Genomic DNA, 18,009 nt, shown 5'->3' on the forward strand with positions numbered 1-18,009 from the left:
TGCATGTCAGAAAAATTCATTTGTACCTCTCTTTTTCTGTATTGCTGCATGTAGCTCTTATGAGCTCAGGATAATTATATCTTTTTCTGATGGAAAGCATGCATACTGTATATGATCAGAACTCAAATATTTGTGTAACTTGAAATTTAAAGCACATAAACCAAGTGGCACAGTTTCTAAAGTACCCATGAGCCTTTTTCAAGCTCAAATCGAAAAAACAAAAAATCTTTTGACTTTCATCACATTTTAAATGAGATTCAGTAAACATGTAATTGAAAATAATACCAACAGATTTGTGCATTCCCTTTAATTTGAAAGTGAACATTTCTTCAAGTATAGCTATTTAAACTAGGATCTAAATATTCTGTTCCACTTTTCTAAATTTGTTCCACTTTTGTTTATTTTATAAGGGGGTGGCACGGTCGTGCATCTGATAGGGCTGAAGCCTCACAGTTCTTGTATTACTGCACTGATTACATTGTCTTTTTTATCCCCACTGCTAGTTTGCCCCTAGGTATAAGTGTGTATGCATGTTGCTCCTCTAATTCAAGGGCAGCCATAGAGAGCCATTGTTTATTTCTGCTAGAGCTGAATCTGGCATGCCCCACTGGAAGGAGACCCCAGTGCAGACTCAAGACCTGTTGGAGAGATCATATTTCACAGTTGGCATGGGAACATCAAAAAGAGTGGGAAAACTGAGCAGCTCAGATGAGAAGTGTATTTTGTAAGAAGTTTAAGAGTAAATTAGCTTTAGATTTATAAACAGACAGTTTTTTTTTGTCTTGCACACTATTGTGTCATGCTAGTACAATTTTGGATATGAACAAACAAGATTCTGTAGGTAGGGGATGAAGAAAATAACAATTTGCTATACTAAGCAAAAGTAAGACTTAAGCTGAGATATTATGGGCTTGGTTTGGCTCAGTGAATTGCTCCTCACAAAGTACATCATTGCCAAATTTAGTTTATTTATTTCTTATTTGGCCAAAAGTCCATGCATACTAAAATCTTCCAAGTAAGACTTGGAAAATGTCAGTTTGAGTTAGTATAGCAAATCTCCCCAAACCTAAAAGTCATCCAGTCATAAAAAAATACAGAGCCATGAAGTGTGCACCATAAAAGGATATTCCACCTAAAATGAGTCACTGCTTGAACAGTCCAGCTCAACACAAGCTGTGGAACAGATTTGTTCCACAGTTCTTAAACAGACCTGCAAATACACAGTAATGGCAAAAAGCACTCTCATCTTGTCTGAGGTAAGCTGTGTCATAGATTCCTTGGCCCTTGCTTTCAACACTGGTAAATATATAAAGCTATGTCAATGTATAAATACCTATTATTATGTATTGTCTGTATGAATGTCTTCTATGTTTTTTGAGAAACACAAAAGTTATTTATTTTTTTACCTTTTTCTTTTTCACACACACAAACACACACACCAAAAATAAGTCTTGCTTGATTAGCTCACAATCATTTTTACTTCTGTTTTGCACAATTATTCCAGTATTTAAAAACAGTAAAGGTTTTAGCATGTGACATCTGAATTGTATTAGCCTTAGAAATGGATATGATTATCTATGATTTACACTGCCAAATTTTATGCAATAATCATAAATCACTGGAGTGGATTATTTCAATGAGAACATTTTGATCTTTTATGAACAAGTGTTATTCCACAGGGAATCAGAGAATGCAAACAAGCAGTGAAAGCATAATGAGGGCACTTGAAAGTACCTTTGTGAGTTAAAAACTAGACAAAAAAGGAAGTGATGTCTATAGACTTCAAAAGACATAATACGTTTCATCAAGCATTTAATACATGTTAAGAAAAAAAATAATTACAAAATATTTTTTTTCCTGGAATTCAGCTATTTAGACATTTTATCGCATTCTGAGAAAATGGACAAACAAACAAAGAAACAAACAAAAAATTTAGCACCACTACAAAAATATCATGCAATGACCTGTTTGGCTTGCCCCCTAACCCCCCAACCCCCAAATGCAAAAAAAAAAAGAAAAGAAAAGAAACAAACAAACAAAAAAAGACTATGTTGAAGGCTTCCTCTGGCAGAATCCAGTGCAGGCAATTTGATTTTCATTATTTCTCCTCAGAGGGACCCTTGAATCCTCAGTGTTCATTTACGTACTCACTGCAGCAATCACAGGTGCCTGCTTAACAGCAGCTGTTGAAGGAAAAAAAAGTCATTTGCTTGCTCATGTAGCATTCATTCATTCATTTTCTACCGCTTATCCAAACTTCTCGGGTCACGGGGAGCCTGTGCCTATCTCAGGCGTCATCGGGCATCGAGACAGGATACACCCTGGACGGAGTGCCAACCCATCACAGGGCACACGCACACTCTCATTCACTCACACACTACAGACAATTTTCCAGAGATGCCAATCAACCTACCATGCATGTCTTTGGACCGGGGGAGGAAACCCCCGAGGCACGGGGAGAACATGCAAACTCCACACACACAAGGCGGAGGCGGGAATCGAACCCCCAACCCTGGAGGTGTGAGGCGAACATGCTAACCACTAAGCCAATGTGCCCCCCTTGCTCATGTAGCATCTTTTCTACAAATATACTAAATAAAATTTTGGTAGGTACAGACAGCTTTAAAACTGAAATAATGATGAATAATGACAACTGAAACTTCTAACTCCTGAGTGGTATATATATCTCACGCCTCTCACTTTTGTAAATATTTTCAAAATCTTTTCGTGACACTGAAGAAATGACACTGTGCTACAATGTAAAGTAGTGAGTGTACAGCTTGTATAACAGTGTACATTTGCTGTCCCCTCAAAATATCTCAACACAGCCATTAATGTCTAAACTGCTGGCCACAAAAGTGAGTACACCCCTAAGTGTAAATGTCCAAATTGGGCCCAATTAGCCATTTTCTCTCTGCGGTGTCATGTGACTCGTTAGTTACAAGGTCTCTGGTGTGAATGGGGAGCAGGTGTGTTTAATTTGGTGTTATCACTCTCACGCTCTCATACTGGTCACTGGAAGTTCAACATGGCACTTCATGGCTAAGAACTTTCTGAGGATCTGAAAAAAGAATTGTTGCTCTACATAAACATTGTTGGTCAGCGTCATATCCAGAGGTTGTGTTTAGGAAATCGATGTATAAATGCTGCCAGCATTGGTGCAGAGGTTGAAGGAGTGGGGGATCAGCCTGTCAGTGCTCAGACCATATGACGCACACTGCATCAAATTGGTCTGCATGGCTGTCGTCCCAGAAGGAAGCCTCTTCTAAAGATGACGCACAAGAAAGCAGGTAAACAGTTTGCTGAAGACAAGCAGACTAATGACATGGATTACTGGATGAGACCAAGATGAACCAAATAAGTTTCTTAAGCGTGTGTGGCAGCAACCAGGTGAGGAGTACAAAGACAAGTGTGTCTTGTCTACAGTAAAGCATGGTGGTGGGAGTGTTGTGATCTGTGGCTGCATGAGTGCTGCCGGCTCTCTGCCGGAGCTGTAGCTCCCCAGAGCCGGCAGCACTCATGCAGCCCCAGACCACGACACTCCCACCACCATGCTTTACATTAAGGGGACCATGAATGCCAACATGTACTGTGACATACTGAAACAGAGCATTATCCCCTTGCTTCAGAGACTGGGCCACCGGGCAGTATTCCAACATGATAACGACTCCAAACACACCTCCAAGATGACCTCTGCCTTGCTAAAAAAAATATTGACACTTTGGGCCCAATTTGGACATTTACACTTAGGGGTGTACTCACATTAATGGCTGTGTTTTCAGCACAGAAGGGACAGCAAATGTACACTGTTATACAAGCTATACACTCACTACTTTACATGACAATAAAAATCTTGAATCTATATTATACAGAAGTAGGGAACTATTTGTTTTACTACTGCTTTAGTTACACAGCCTTAGTCTAAGAAAAGTACAATTACCACAAGACTTTTAATAAATTGCATTATTTTTAATTACAAGAATTTAAAGATTCTAAATGTAGCTCCAGAATAATTATTGAGAAAAACAAGCACCCAGGTATAACAATCACACATGCACCCTAAAACAGACAACCAGAAAATTATAATGTATATGATGTCAAAGCAAACTGCTGGTATTTCAAGTAGCAGGGATGGAAGAACTGTACATAGAATTCTTAGTGCTGCTAGATAAGCATATCTCTCAACCCTAAACAAAGATCCTTGATTATTATTTGATATTGGAGCAAGCCATCAGATGCATCAGCAATGACTTTATTCATTATTTCAGTGGCAAAAAAAATAAATAATAATCAGGTAATAGAATTCAGACTATTAATTTTAAACCAGCTAATCCTGTAGATTGCATTACTGTATCAGATCAGCAGTTTCAGAATGCCTCACTGCTCTTCTTCAAAGTCATCAACACTATATCCCTAACCTACATATTCTAATACCAGTAGCAATTGAACCTTTTATAAAAAAATAGTCAATTATTTTCTTAGCATTTGCTATGTACCTAAATCTATTAACCAAGCAGATATCAAACCTGAGCTTGACCCCTGTCAGCTGTCTATAGGTCAACATCACACCTCCCCATTATCTCCCAGAGCCTAGAAATAGTTATGCAGTTATGATAATACCTACATAGGAATAAGATTCATGAAATGTATCAGTTAGGATTTAGGTGTCATCATAGAACAGAGAAAGCACTGGTTAAAGTGATAAATGACCTATTATTGGCCTCTGATCATGGTTGTCTCCTTGCTGGTGTATAGGCAATTGAATTAAGAGTACAGACCTCTCCTGGCTCAGGATTTATATGTAACACAATGTAAACTTTACCAAAGTAAAGTGTTTCAGGTATCCTGAAAGTTTCTGTTTTAGACCCAGTGTATAACCATTATATATGCTGCCTCTGGGTATTTGTTGTAAACATGGTGTTAGCTTCCACTGTTCTGCTGATGACAGTACAATGGATACCTTATGTCCCAGGAACCTCTTATGTCTGTGCCACCTTCTGGCTCTTAATTTAGTAATAGCTAGTCTTTCTGTCATAGCTAGTCTTTAGAGTCCCTGCCTGCACTTTGCACACAACCTACATTATGCTTAACCATTAGGTGATCACATACGTACATAATATTCTATGTTTCTTTCTTTCTCTGTCTGTCTGTCAGCCTGTCTGTCTCTCTTTCTCTCTTACTCTCTCTGTCAAGCTGCACATGCAAATCCAAGTGTACCTGATTGTTTCTGTTCTGTTCTCAGCCTACATGTGCCTGATCCATTCTATGCCCTACTTCTGGTTGGAGTTTTATAAATTAGAGGCCACTTACTTTTTCTGAGAATGGACCACATGGATAGCTTGTATGGCTGCATTTTCTAGATTTTATTCTGAATAAATTATTTGTGAAAATATATATTGTCAAAAGTGCTATACAAATCAATACATTTATACACCCTTGTCTTTTATTGGTCATGTTGTAAGCTTTATGAGGGACTATTTTACACAGCTTGCACTAGGTTTCACATTATGTGGCTAGGACAACTTACTTTCAGTCCTTACCTCTGCTGTTTCATTTCACTATGTACTTTGTCAGCTATATATGGTTGAAATGACAATTAAAAACCTCTTGACTCAGTCTACAGTTGTATGTCTCACCTGCTTTTCCACATGCTATTTCACACTCCTTTTGCGTGTCAAAACGATTTTGGTTGCCACCGCAGCCTCCATACCAGAATCGTTTACAGCTCTTCTCAATGGAGTCAAAATGCCATTTTAGTACAAACTTAGCACAGGTGCCTTCATCTTTGGGAATTTTACAGATGTCCACCACTGAAAGTTGTGGAGCTGTTTGAAGATAGCAGCAGATGAGTGAAAAATACTAATATATATGAATAACTAATAAGACATTCAGGCATGTATTACTGCTGAATAAATAGGGATTCTGAAAATTATATTAGGATGGCTTGGTAAACAATGTTGGCTTTGTGGAACTGTAAAGTATTAACTGTTTCAAGGTAAACAACGATTTTATTAACAAAGAACATTTAATAAAATAATTAAAACATTTGATGACAATACATCCCATACCCTAAAAATGTCACTTTTTGGTGAACAAGCATTATTTTTTCCAGAAGCATAAATGAGATCACAGAGAGCTTATTGTTAAGTTAGGTTTCATATAAATATTTTTGAGCTGAGGTAGGTTTAGCCACCTTATATGAGCATGTGTATGTATGGAGTAATGATCATCCAATTACTGTTTAAATATGCAGTGAGCTTCAAAGCAAAGGGACAGGATTGCTCTCAGCCAAAATGATGAATACGTTTTTTGTTTTTTTAAAAGAGATAAAAAAAAAGCCCCTGTCAGTCTTTATGATGTCCTCAGCAGAGGTAGACTAACCTGGAGCAGGGGGGTCCTCTGATTGGATCTTGTTGACACTCAGTTGTGGCTGCTGCTCTACTGTGGGAGTCAAGAAAAAACACATATTTAAATATTTTAAGTTTCACTTAATCAAAAAAGCTTTGGGAAACACCAGAAAATCTTTTTTCTTCTTCTTATCTTTCGGTAACCTTTTATATTTGCATTTGCACTGGCCCATTTGAGTTGTTCAGTGTTATTTGGTAATTGTTGTGCTTAGTAAAAAAAGGTAATAATACATTCTAATAAAACTTATGCTTATCTTATGCTGCTTTGACACCAAATTCAATGATCACAGCACATTCCACTTTTAACTGTATATGCTCCAAGATCTAGGTTTCCTACAGTAGGTTGCCTCTCAATCACTTGGTTCAGTCGGGCAAAAACACATACCTGTATTGATGCAGTGTTTAAGGCATTGCGCCTCAGTCTCAAACCTATTTTCATTTCCTCCACAACCTCCATACCAGAACCGGGCACAGAATCCATTCTTTTTGTCAAAGTACCACTTAGCCTCATAGTCTTTGCATGGTAGTCCAGTGTCAAAGTCAAGTGAGCATGGGTCGGCAAACTCATTAACTAGAACATGCAAAAAATGAGGTGTTATATTATGAAAAAGAGTGTGTTAGTAATGGCAGCAGAGTTTTGCAAATGAAGAACATTTAAGAGTAAATATTAGAATAGGTAAAATGAGTTTTACATAGATTAGCTGAAATGCCTGCTATGTGATATCTTGATGTAACTTGCTATTGCTTTGAACACCTGGTGTGTGTTCAGTAATGGAGTGACATACTGTCACATACTTCAACAGGTTTGTAATATAGATTAGATTAACATATTATTATAATTCAGACTTTCTGTAATACACTGGGTTTGTCCATCTTATATATAGGATTGACATCAGAAATGGTTCTATTAGAAAGATTCAATTAGAAAGAAAAAATTTCATCATTCATTTCCTCATATATGTAGATTTGTTAAGCAACTTAAAAAATGACACCTTTTGTTTAAATTCACCCATTTTTCATGTGACCAAAAATATTAAAACATGTAACTGAATGTTGTTTCTTGTTGCCAAGGTGTGTTATACAGTTTTAAAAAAAAAATTATATCTCAGTTAAAGAGGCCTGATAAAAAGGGAAACAATAAGGAGAGAAGAGGAAAAATCTATCAGAGCCATTACATAAGCAGTGGGTATAGCCAATACAACAATTTGAAATATCCTGAAAAAGTAATAATCCAGTGCAGTACAAAACTAAATCAGAAGTCTAAAGAGAAATGCATCCAATCTGATTGGAAGCAACTTCAACATGCAGGAAGACAACTGAGTCAAAGACTGTCCATGTCAATCACCAGAATTGATCAAACTGAACACCTACTAAGAGTCACCTCAACGAAAAACAAACAACAACAAAAAGACGTCTAGTAAAGCATCACAAAAGAAAAATCTAACAGTTTGATGTTCAGGGGTTCACTAACTTCACACTGTTATTGCAAAAAAGGGATATGTAACCAAAAATAAAGTTTAATTAATTCAACTATCTGTTCTTATACTATTGCTCACCTAAATTTATGTTGTCTGCCTTCAAAGGTGTCATATTTTCAAGTTGTTTAAAACATCCTGATGGGATATCAGGACAAAAAATTAGAAATTTTGATCTATCATCTCATATACATACAGTAATATATATATATATATATATATATATATATATATATATATATATATATATATATATATATATATATATATATATCATACCTGAATGTAATGTCTTCAGCATATACAGAATGCTGCATGAGTGTTGATTTTCAGCTTATCTCAATATCTCAAAAATACAAAACAAAATCTATCGACTAACTCAAGCTGTGGACATCATGCAGCAAACCCACCATCTGAAACTAATTAGACTTTTTTGTTTTCGAGTGGGTTCTGAGAGGATATAAAGCATGCAGCCTAAAATGTAAAGATTTTTCTTGGTTATTGGTAACATGTTAGTGGTTTAAAGCTGTAAAACTCTCAGCTTTTCTATTGTCCAAAGTTAAATTAAAAACAAAATAAAGAGTGGTGATAGGCTAATGTGCCATTAATCCACATGGACAATGATCTTACTGCTCTGGTATGCATAATGCCCCTAGCACAGCTGGTGGAAGTCCTGAAAAGTCCTGTGTTCAAACTTTTGAAATGAGGTATTATAGTATAATGTAAATTCTACACTAACCATGCTAATGTATTGCTATGAATTGCTTCTTAAGATTTGTTTGGTTTGTTTCTGGCAGAATTTAATATTAAGCAAACATTCAAGAACCTACAAAACCTTTAGGCAACTATAATGAAACTCTTACAGCTACTGCTATGGATGTGACACTCTAGTGTATTTCTGGGGACAGTACTAAAAACTGAAGATTGGCCACACAAATTCAATTAAATTTTATTTTATTTATATAGTCCTTTTAACAACTATCACGATTTAAAAATTAAATAAATAAAAACCTTTCTTGGGGAGAAAGTAAGCATTTTCTTAGCTGAGACCAAAGTGGCTACTGGGCATAATGATAAAGCACGTTATTATAAGTATGTTTTTTTTTTGTTTGTTTTTTTATAATAACCTAAATAAACCAAAGATAACTGTGGCTAATGAAAAGTGTGAATGCATAAGGATGAGGAGGTATTTTCTCTGTAATTTTCTTTGCATATTCCTGTATAAAAAAAAATGTTTCAGTTCATCAGTTTTTCAGCTTTCTAGGAAAACTTACACAAAACAGTTTTTTTGTTAATCAGTAGTTTATCTTTCCTTAGATGCAGGCCTTGTTAGTAATGACATATAGGCTATTTATTATTAAGTTAACTTAATATTATATATCCATTATATGGCCAGCAGTAACTAAACATTCATTTAAAAATGGCCAAACCTTTAAGCATTTGTTCCTTATCCTTCTTCAGTTCCTGCTCATTGTATGTATTGTTGGACCTAAAATAAAACATGGTATAAAAGTAAAAAATATGGATTAATAACCTATAATCCTGAAAATTATTGGCAGGAGGAACTATGCACTTAAAGAGTAATGTCAGCAGGCTTACATGTAAGTATTTTGTGACCTGTCTGGTTCGTCACCTTGGTACCCCTGGCAGTGCTTTGAGACTTCAGCAGATATGTAGGCATCCTTCACTGATGTGTGATATAAAAATATAAAGAAAATAATAATGAAATATCATATGACTACTGATTAATTCATATACTTGTGTTAAAGAGTTGTTATACTTACAACTAAGGTACTCTGGCAATAGTTGGGCAAACCTCTGAAGGTGGTCATCATAGAAGCCTTCAGGTCCATCTACACTCTTGTAGAATACATCTGAAGGCTCACTAGCCACCTGGGCCAGGATACGAGCATCTTCAGCATTGAGCTGCTTACCCACTCCTATCACCACAATGAAATATCCTTTGCATTTGACATCAATGGCAGCCTTTAGCAGCTTCTCCTTATTCTCTTCCACTGACCCAGTCACAAAGAGAATGAGCACCTTCAGTTGGCGTGGATGTGGTGCTTTCTCAAACACATGCTCCACTGTACCCTCCAGAGCTGCTGCCAGAGCACGGCCCCCTTCTAATTGCTGCACCTTGTCCAGTAAAAAGCTCTGGATATTATGAACTGAATTGTGGTCTGTCAGGCCAAATGCCATGCTAATAGGAATACTGCTATCGTTGTGCAAATACTTATATGGGCAATGCTGAACCAATGCAACTCTAGCATGATGGGAGCTTGTCGCTGGTTCCATTGTAATCTCCAACTGATTAATCATGTGAGCAATATACCGCTTCATTTCTGTAAACACAGTCGGCCATGTGCTTTCAGAGCTATCAATGATGAAAGCCATATCAACATCTAAGTCTGTGGTGGAGGACCTTTTTTCTCTAGTGCTCAGGGAAGGCTTATAATCACACAGCAGATTAGGAGTGCAGACATCTGAAAAAAAAAACCCCAACAAAACAAAAAAACAAAAATCAGAGTTTTCCATCATATTTCCCTGCTTTTGAGCTACTGTATATATAAATCATGTATATAATGGTGTATGTATATGACATGGTTTTACCTAGGCAGATGTGACAGTCAAGTATTTCCTTGATAACAGTGTTGAAATTTGCACTTCCTGGAGAGGGCAGGTCCTTGAAATGGGCTAATATAGTGTTATTTACCTGAAAGAGTGAGGGTGAAATTAAAGCTTAGGCAGTCTTCAAGTATTCTGCAAGTAAGCATAATGCTATCTTTTCTAGCTATTCACTGTAATTTGTTTTAAACAGATTTATTAAAATTAGTCTTATTCTACTGCCCCCACCTGCAGGACCTTCCTTGGCGGACGGGGCATGAGGAAGACAGCGGTGATTCCAGCATCATAGAGTCGCAAAGCAGCATTGGTGAACTCCGTTGTGACATCCACAGGGTCATTCACAAGGAATACAGCCGCTTTGCGTACCAGGAAGCCACTGCGCACCCTCTTAAAGGTGTTTCGGGCCAAAAAGTTCATGGCTGTTTCCAAATTGCGCTTTTTATTGGTCCTCAGAGTTTGCAAGCCCTGCACTCGTTCAGACAATGCATGTTTTTTCAATGCATCAGAAAAGCGTATGTCAGTGGTTATCTCAGTGTTGTAGAGTGTCAGGGCCACTCGAGCTCCTCGTGGACAGTTGCTCTCAGTGATGGTAATGTTATTCACCAGATGGAGTATAATGTTCTTCATACTGTCAAAGTTATCCTTTGATACACCTGTCGATACATCCAGGGCAAAGGCCAGCTCGGTAGGATACAGAGGACATTCCTGGGCACCTGAAGAACAGATAGTTACATTGTTTAAGCATTTTCAACTTACAAAATAAATAAATAAGTTGCTGTTTATATTTAAATAAAATAAAATTGCACTTACCATAACAGCATGCTAAAAGAGAAAATAACAAAAACCATCAGTAAGGTACAACCAGATAATTGCATTCAGTACAGTTATTATTCTATTACAACAACAAAACACCTATTGAATGTCATACTGCAAACTAATACATACGGCAGTTGTCTCTGATTTTCTTGACCAGGGCACAAGTCTGTAAAAACAGGATAACGTAGGTACAGTAAGCACAGAATTCCCAATGTAATTTTCCCATTTTTCCCCATATTTTTTCTCATATTTTCACCAAAATAAACAATGATTTGCCACAATAACATGCCCTTACTGATACTCTTGGTCCTCTGGATCCCTTTGGTCCCTGTGTGAACAAAAAACAATAACAAGTTACTCATATCTGAAGAAACTCATCATCTGTATTGGGACTGTTTAAATGCCATCTGGCACTGGTCAAAGGTCAAAATATTTTTATTGTCTTTCATTGCACATTATTTTTGTTTGTATTTTTTTCTCCGACACAATCTCAGCATGAATTTAACTACTGTCTTATGTCCTAAACTACTTTAGATTAGGACATACAGTATGAACATGCTTACTGATAAAACATTTCGTTGATGTATATATTTCACTTGATTTGGAATTATGTCATGTACTTACATAAGGGCCAGGATAGCCGATCTCTCCATTCTGTCCATCCTCGCCAGCACCACCTGCAACACCCTAGAAAATAAATTCACAATCATTTACATATACAGCATGGATTTATATAGAAGTAGCTAGTAACTTAATTTTAAACTTTAAACATTAAATAATATTTGTTTTATTATGTTTCTATACATATGAAACACTGTTTTGAGACAATGTGAATTACTACAAGTGCTATACAAATTAATTGAATTGAACTGAATATAAAAATATATAAAATAAGCACTAGACATAGCGCTCACTCTCTGGCCGCTGTTTCCTTTGGGACCAGGTCCCCCCTTGGCTCCAGGATCACCAGCAGCTCCCTATGAAAATAAAAGGAAAAATCATCTGTTTATAATCTTTGTAATTATTTTTGTCAGCATTAGGAGCAATGCAAACATATTTATAACTTTATTGCAATGAGCCACTCTTACCTTTAGACCTGGATATCCAGGGAAACCTTCATCACCCTGCAAAAAGAATTGTTAACATTTTATAATTAATCATTAATTTTAATTTTCATTATATGATTTACAGTATTTCATACAAGTATACACTTACAAACACAAAAACATTTCTCAGATAAATATCACACAGTCAGCTCAAGACACAGCTTTGTGTTGCAGAAAACCAGATACACAGACAAAACGCACCTTTCTTCCCTTAGGACCAGGTATTCCAACGCCATCTCGCCCATCATCTCCCTGTTAAGACATTTAACTTTAGACACTGTGCTCAACATCATACAAATCTTTCACAATTAGTGTACAATTAGCACATACCATTCCACAGTGCATACCATTTCTTTTTAAAAAGAAACTTGAGGCATGTTAGACTTACAGGTTCTCCTCGGGGGCCAGGCGGTCCTGTAGAGCCCATAGGTCCTGGGTCTCCAGGTTCACCCTAAAATGAGTTACAGAGCAGATTTGCTCAATCAAGAATTAAAGTATCATTTTTAGACAGATTTCTATAACAAACATTTTATTAGTTTAGATAGTATCATATATGATCACTCAGGAATTTAATGATCATCACTGCATTTCATGTTTTCAGCTATATGACATACCTTCCGACCAACAGCACCTCGTCTGCCCTTTTCACCAGGTGGTCCGGGGGCTCCTCCAGGACCCTACAGACATTTGACAATGAATGAATGGATGAACAGGTGTAAAAACTGTTTTCATACTGTGAGGATTTTACACCTTCATCAGGGGAGCCAAGCGAGGATTTGTTGGAGGAATTCTGTGAACACTGTTGTAAGGTAAAATTTATTACCTCTGCTCTCAAGGACATTTTCCGATATGGTTTATCGAGTGAAATTTCACAGTTAATACCATTATGTACCCCACACTAGACTCTAGAACACTACATAGACTTTGCTTTGAGGTTAAGTGGATTTACTTTCACTGTGGGTGTTGCAGATAAGGAACAAGGCGCTAATGCAAAGCCTGTTCAGTGCTCCACAGACTAGATAGACTAATTGCACCAGGACCTTCTGCTCCACTGCCCAGGTCCCCCATTCTGTCATGACCCACTGCTCCATGGTCCAGGCCCACCACAGTTCCATATCCCAGTTCTTCTATTATTATTATTATTATTATTATTATTATTATTATTATTATTATTATTATTATTTATTTATTTATTTATTTATTTTTATTGTTGTTGTTGTTGTTGAGTTTGAGAAACATTTGTAAAAGCACAAAAACATTCCTATCTGGTATTACCCAAAAGAGAATTTGTTATTAAGTCCTCACAAGGTTTCGTTAACATTATTTCAGGGTATCTCACCTTGCTCAGGTATTATTTGGCTCTTTAAAGCTACTTGTGACAAAGTTTATTGTTAAAAAAAGACTATACTCAGTAATATTAAGTTAAACTACACATTTCTAGTATGCTGACCTTTGTTAGCATAATTAAATTATATTGACATTCATTGCATTGTTGTGTACTACACTTATATTTGATGGCAAAAAATGGATATATAAAATCTGCCGTACGTATGTCAGTCACTTACTCTTGGACCTGGATTACCATCCTCTCCCCTGAGTCCTGGCGTTCCAACTGGTCCACTGGAACCCTGCCATAAAGATAAAAACACACATATATGTCTTATTCTGGTCATTACTGTAAACTTCTAAGATGTTTTGTACATCACTATTGAAGATTCTTGCCACTAGAAAGGAGAAATCCCCATCTCTGCACACCTGTTCCTCATGTGTTCATTGTCCTTTCTATTTAATTGTACCGCGTTGCCTATGGCAGAGCGGAATCCTTGTCTTCTGTTGTCGTCTTATGTCGTCTCGTGTCTGGTCTGGTATTGTCTGTGTCCCTGTTTCATGTTTTTAGTTAATAAATCCTGTTTTATTTTACGCTATCCTGCAGTTGGTTCTGTTTTTACCCCACGTCCCTGACAGATGGTACTTTATTCTGTGTCTAACAAAACAATCAGCCAGTCTCCTCATGGGTTCTCTGTTTTTATTTGTGGGATAATGAGTACCAAATTTAATCTCTCTGTCCTAGCAGGAGAATGTGTAGAGACCATTACATCTGTTCCCTCAATACTGCTAGGACAGACTACTGACACTATATATTACATTATTTGAGAATTAGAGATTATCAGGTGATTTATTTACAGCAAAATCATGCTGATTTATTGGCTCAGGTAGGTCACATGATGAAACAGAGCATGCCGGCAAGACCATAAAGCATGTCTGTTTCACTTTTCAGGGAACCAGTTTAAATGCAACTTGGTGTCTTTAAATTCAATGGAACTTATGCTGCATTATGGCTCATGCTATGGGAGTGTCAACACCAACCCCACCACACGATGTCTGTCCCAGGAGTCATAAAAGGGCATGAGCAGACCCAGGAGTGGGGCCCCGGGCCAGGTTATAAAGCCTATACTCCTAGTGGAGTGAGGCATAACACCCATAAGCGAATCCACATTGCATGCTTTATAGGCCTGGGCGATATCTTCCACTACCAAGTGCACAAGGTGCTGGCTAGGACTATTGGGAGCAAACTATCAGAGGAAACAGATGGAGCCTTGGCCATGTCTGTACCCAGGGCATCCAGCCACAAAGGGACTGGTGAGAGAGGGAAAACCAAAGGGCGTCTCCTCTGAGTGAACACATCTGCTTTCACTTGGCAAAAGGTTTGCCATATTCGTTCAACCACCTTAGGGTTGAGTTGCCATTTCTCGAGCCTCAGCTTCTTTCTCAACAGGAAGTCAAGCGTCAGGCTTCCTTCTTGTCCACCCCGTGGAGATAACTGATCTCATTTCCTCTCTCACCTGGTGGGCTTGCCAATTAGCATGCTGACCAACCACCATAGATTTAGGGTTCAGGCCGCTACACTAACCATTCTGCCTCAGCAAGCTAGATTGGGCCTCAGCCACCTCCAAAAGCTTTCAAATGACAATCAATTGTGTTTGTCAATTGTGTTTGAAGTTTGACTGATATCTGCTCCCCATTTCCAATACCAAGCTCCTCAGAGCCTGATGCAGACAACAGTATATCCTTTTTCAGGTCAGGAGAAATTGCAGCACAAGCTACTGACTTCTGCAAAGAAGAGTTCCCATCATGTCAGCCATAACCAGAGGTGGCAAAAGTACACACATCCTTTACTCAAGTATAAATACAGATACTCATTTTTTAAAAGACTCTAGTAAAAGTTGAAGAAGTGACTACACTCTTTTACTCAAGTTAAAGTAAAGAAGTATGGGCTCTGACATGTACTTAAGTAAAAAGTCGAAGTTACTACTACCTGTTTAGTGTCATGCTGGTAACTGAACGTCATGTTTTTTATATATATCAAGTCAAGTCAAGTCAAGTCACCTTTATTGTCACATCACCGAGCCCTCCACCTCTGCTTCCTCAGTGGAAGACATGTTGGTGGAGTTGAGGAGATCCTCAAAGTACTCCTTCCACCGTCCGAGGATGTCACTAGTCGAAGTCAGCAGATTCCCACTCCCACTGTAAACAGTGTGCGCAAGGCACTGCTTCCCCCTCCTGAGACGTCGGACGTTTTGTCGATTTCTTCGAGGCCAACCGATAGTCCTTCTCCATGGCCTCACCGAACTCCTCCCAGACCTGAGTTTTTGCCTCTGCAACCACCCAGGCTGAAGCGCTCCGGTCGCTATCAGCTGCCTCCGGAGTCCCTCAAGCCAACCAGGCTCGATAGGACTCCTTCTTCAGCTTGACAGCATCCCTTACTTCTGGTGTCCACCACCGGGTTCGGGGATTGCCGTCACGACAGGCACGGAGACCTTACAGCCTCAGCTCCGTGCGGCTGGAGACAATGGAGGTGGAGAACATGGTCCACTCGGACTCAATGTCTCCAACCTCTCTTGGGATCTGGTTGAAGCTCTGCCAGAGGTGGGAGTTGAAGATCTCTCTGACAGGAGACTCTGCCAAACGATCCAGCGGACCCTCACAGTACGTTTGGGTCTGCCAAGTCTGTCCAACTTCCTCCCCTGCCATTGGACCCAACTCACCACCAGGTGGTGATCAGTTGACAGCTCCGCCCCACTCTTTACCCGAGTGTCCAAGACATACGGCCGGAGGTCTGATGAAACAACCACAAAGTCGATCATTGACTTCCGACCTAGGGTGTCCTGGTACCATGTGTACTGATGGACACCCTTATGCTTGAACATGGTGTTTGTTATGGACAAACTGTGACTAGCAAAGAAGTCCAATAACAGAACACAAAATGAATGGCTAATGTTAATTCAGAGGGAGTCACCGATGTTAAAATAACTAACAACGAGGACATTCCTGAACACCCATGGCCATATATGAGGGAGATGTTTGAAATAATCGGCGTCAAAAAGGATTCCTGGCGAATGCGTTGCGAAATGTGTCAACCCAAAAAACACGGAGTGCTTAATTTAATTAACATTAATTTTGTCATTTGTAAAACATCACAATAATTTTGAGTTGCTTTCAAGGACAGAGCTGGAATCTCCCTACAGTTTGGGTTATGGCCTTGGTGATACACTTGGTATACATTATATTTCCAAAAGTATTGGGTCATCTGACCTTTCCTGCTATATGTGGTTGTTTTCCGTACTGGCAGACTGGGGTGGTGGTCGCTCTGTTTAAGAAGGGGAGGGTGTGTTCCAACTACAGGGGGATCACATTACTCAGCCTCACCGGAAAAGTCTACGCCAGGGTGCTGGAGAGGAGAATTCGGCCAATAGTTGAACATCGGATTCAGGAGGAACAATGCGGGTTTCGTCCTGGTCGTGGAACACTGGACCATCTCTATACCCTCACCAGGTTGCTGGAGGGTTCATGGGAGTTTGCCCAACCAGTCCACATGTGCTTTGTGGATCTGGAGAAGGCATTCGACTGTGTCCCTCGTGGTGACCTGTGGGGGGTGCTCTGGGAGTATGGGGTCCGGGTCCCTCTGCTAAGGGCTGTCCGGTACCTATATGACCGGAGCAGGAGTTTTTTCTATCGCATTGCTGGCAGTAAGTCAGACTTGTTCCCAGTACATGTTAGAGTCCGACAGGGCTGCCCTTTGTCACCGTTGCTGTTCATTATTTATATGGACAGGATTTCTAGGCGCAGTCGGGGGCCAGAGGGAGTCCGGTTTGGGGCCCACAGGATTTCGTCTCTGCTTTTTGCAGATGATGTTGTCCTATTGGCTTCTTAAAATCAGGACCTTCAGCGTGCACTGGGAAGGTTTGCAGCCAAGTGTGAAGCGGTGGAGATGAGAATTAGCACCTCCAAGTCCGAGGCCATGGTTCTCAGCCGGAAAAGGGTGGCTTGCTCCCTTCAGGTTGGTGGAGCGTTCCTGCCTCAAGTCGAGGAGTTTAAGTATTTTGGGGTCCTGTTCACGAGTAAGGGAAGGATGGAGCGGGAGATCGACAGGCGGATCGGTGTATCTTCTGCAGTGATGCGATCGATATACCGATCTGTTTGCGTGAAGAAAGAGCTGAGCCGTAAGGCGAAGCTCTTTATTTACCAGTCGATCTACGTTCCTACCCTCACCTATGGTCATGAGCTTTGGGTCATGAC

General features: G+C 39.1%; 1 protein-coding gene across 5 annotated transcripts in view; it reads right to left on the reverse strand.

Moving 5' to 3' along the window:
• Positions 1-1,455: 1,455 nt before the first annotated feature.
• Positions 1,456-18,009, reverse strand: part of col6a3 (collagen, type VI, alpha 3) — a 51,900-nt gene continuing 35,346 nt past the window's right edge. For 2 of the 5 annotated variants that reach the window (XM_047815260.1, XM_047815264.1), the window contains 19 exons: positions 13,998-14,060; positions 13,047-13,109; positions 12,821-12,883; positions 12,634-12,684; positions 12,415-12,450; positions 12,241-12,303; positions 11,951-12,013; positions 11,622-11,654; positions 11,456-11,492; positions 11,321-11,332; positions 10,739-11,223; positions 10,496-10,598; positions 9,667-10,368; positions 9,482-9,569; positions 9,313-9,371; positions 6,793-6,978; positions 6,382-6,441; positions 5,637-5,825; positions 1,456-2,183 (listed from right to left, as the gene is read on the reverse strand). In XM_047815260.1, the coding sequence (XP_047671216.1) occupies positions 2,140-2,183; positions 5,637-5,825; positions 6,382-6,441; positions 6,793-6,978; positions 9,313-9,371; positions 9,482-9,569; positions 9,667-10,368; positions 10,496-10,598; positions 10,739-11,223; positions 11,321-11,332; positions 11,456-11,492; positions 11,622-11,654; positions 11,951-12,013; positions 12,241-12,303; positions 12,415-12,450; positions 12,634-12,684; positions 12,821-12,883; positions 13,047-13,109; positions 13,998-14,060 (2,400 nt within the window). In that variant the 3' untranslated portion in view covers positions 1,456-2,139. The remainder of the gene's footprint in view (positions 2,184-5,636; positions 5,826-6,381; positions 6,442-6,792; positions 6,979-9,312; positions 9,372-9,481; positions 9,570-9,666; positions 10,369-10,495; positions 10,599-10,738; positions 11,224-11,320; positions 11,333-11,455; positions 11,493-11,621; positions 11,655-11,950; positions 12,014-12,240; positions 12,304-12,414; positions 12,451-12,633; positions 12,685-12,820; positions 12,884-13,046; positions 13,110-13,997; positions 14,061-18,009) is intronic. The other 3 variants (XM_047815261.1, XM_047815263.1, XM_047815262.1) reach the window with 3 other exon arrangements.

Source organism: Tachysurus fulvidraco, chromosome 6 (assembly GCF_022655615.1).
Source record: "Tachysurus fulvidraco isolate hzauxx_2018 chromosome 6, HZAU_PFXX_2.0, whole genome shotgun sequence".
Classification (NCBI taxonomy): Eukaryota; Metazoa; Chordata; class Actinopteri; order Siluriformes; family Bagridae; genus Tachysurus; species Tachysurus fulvidraco.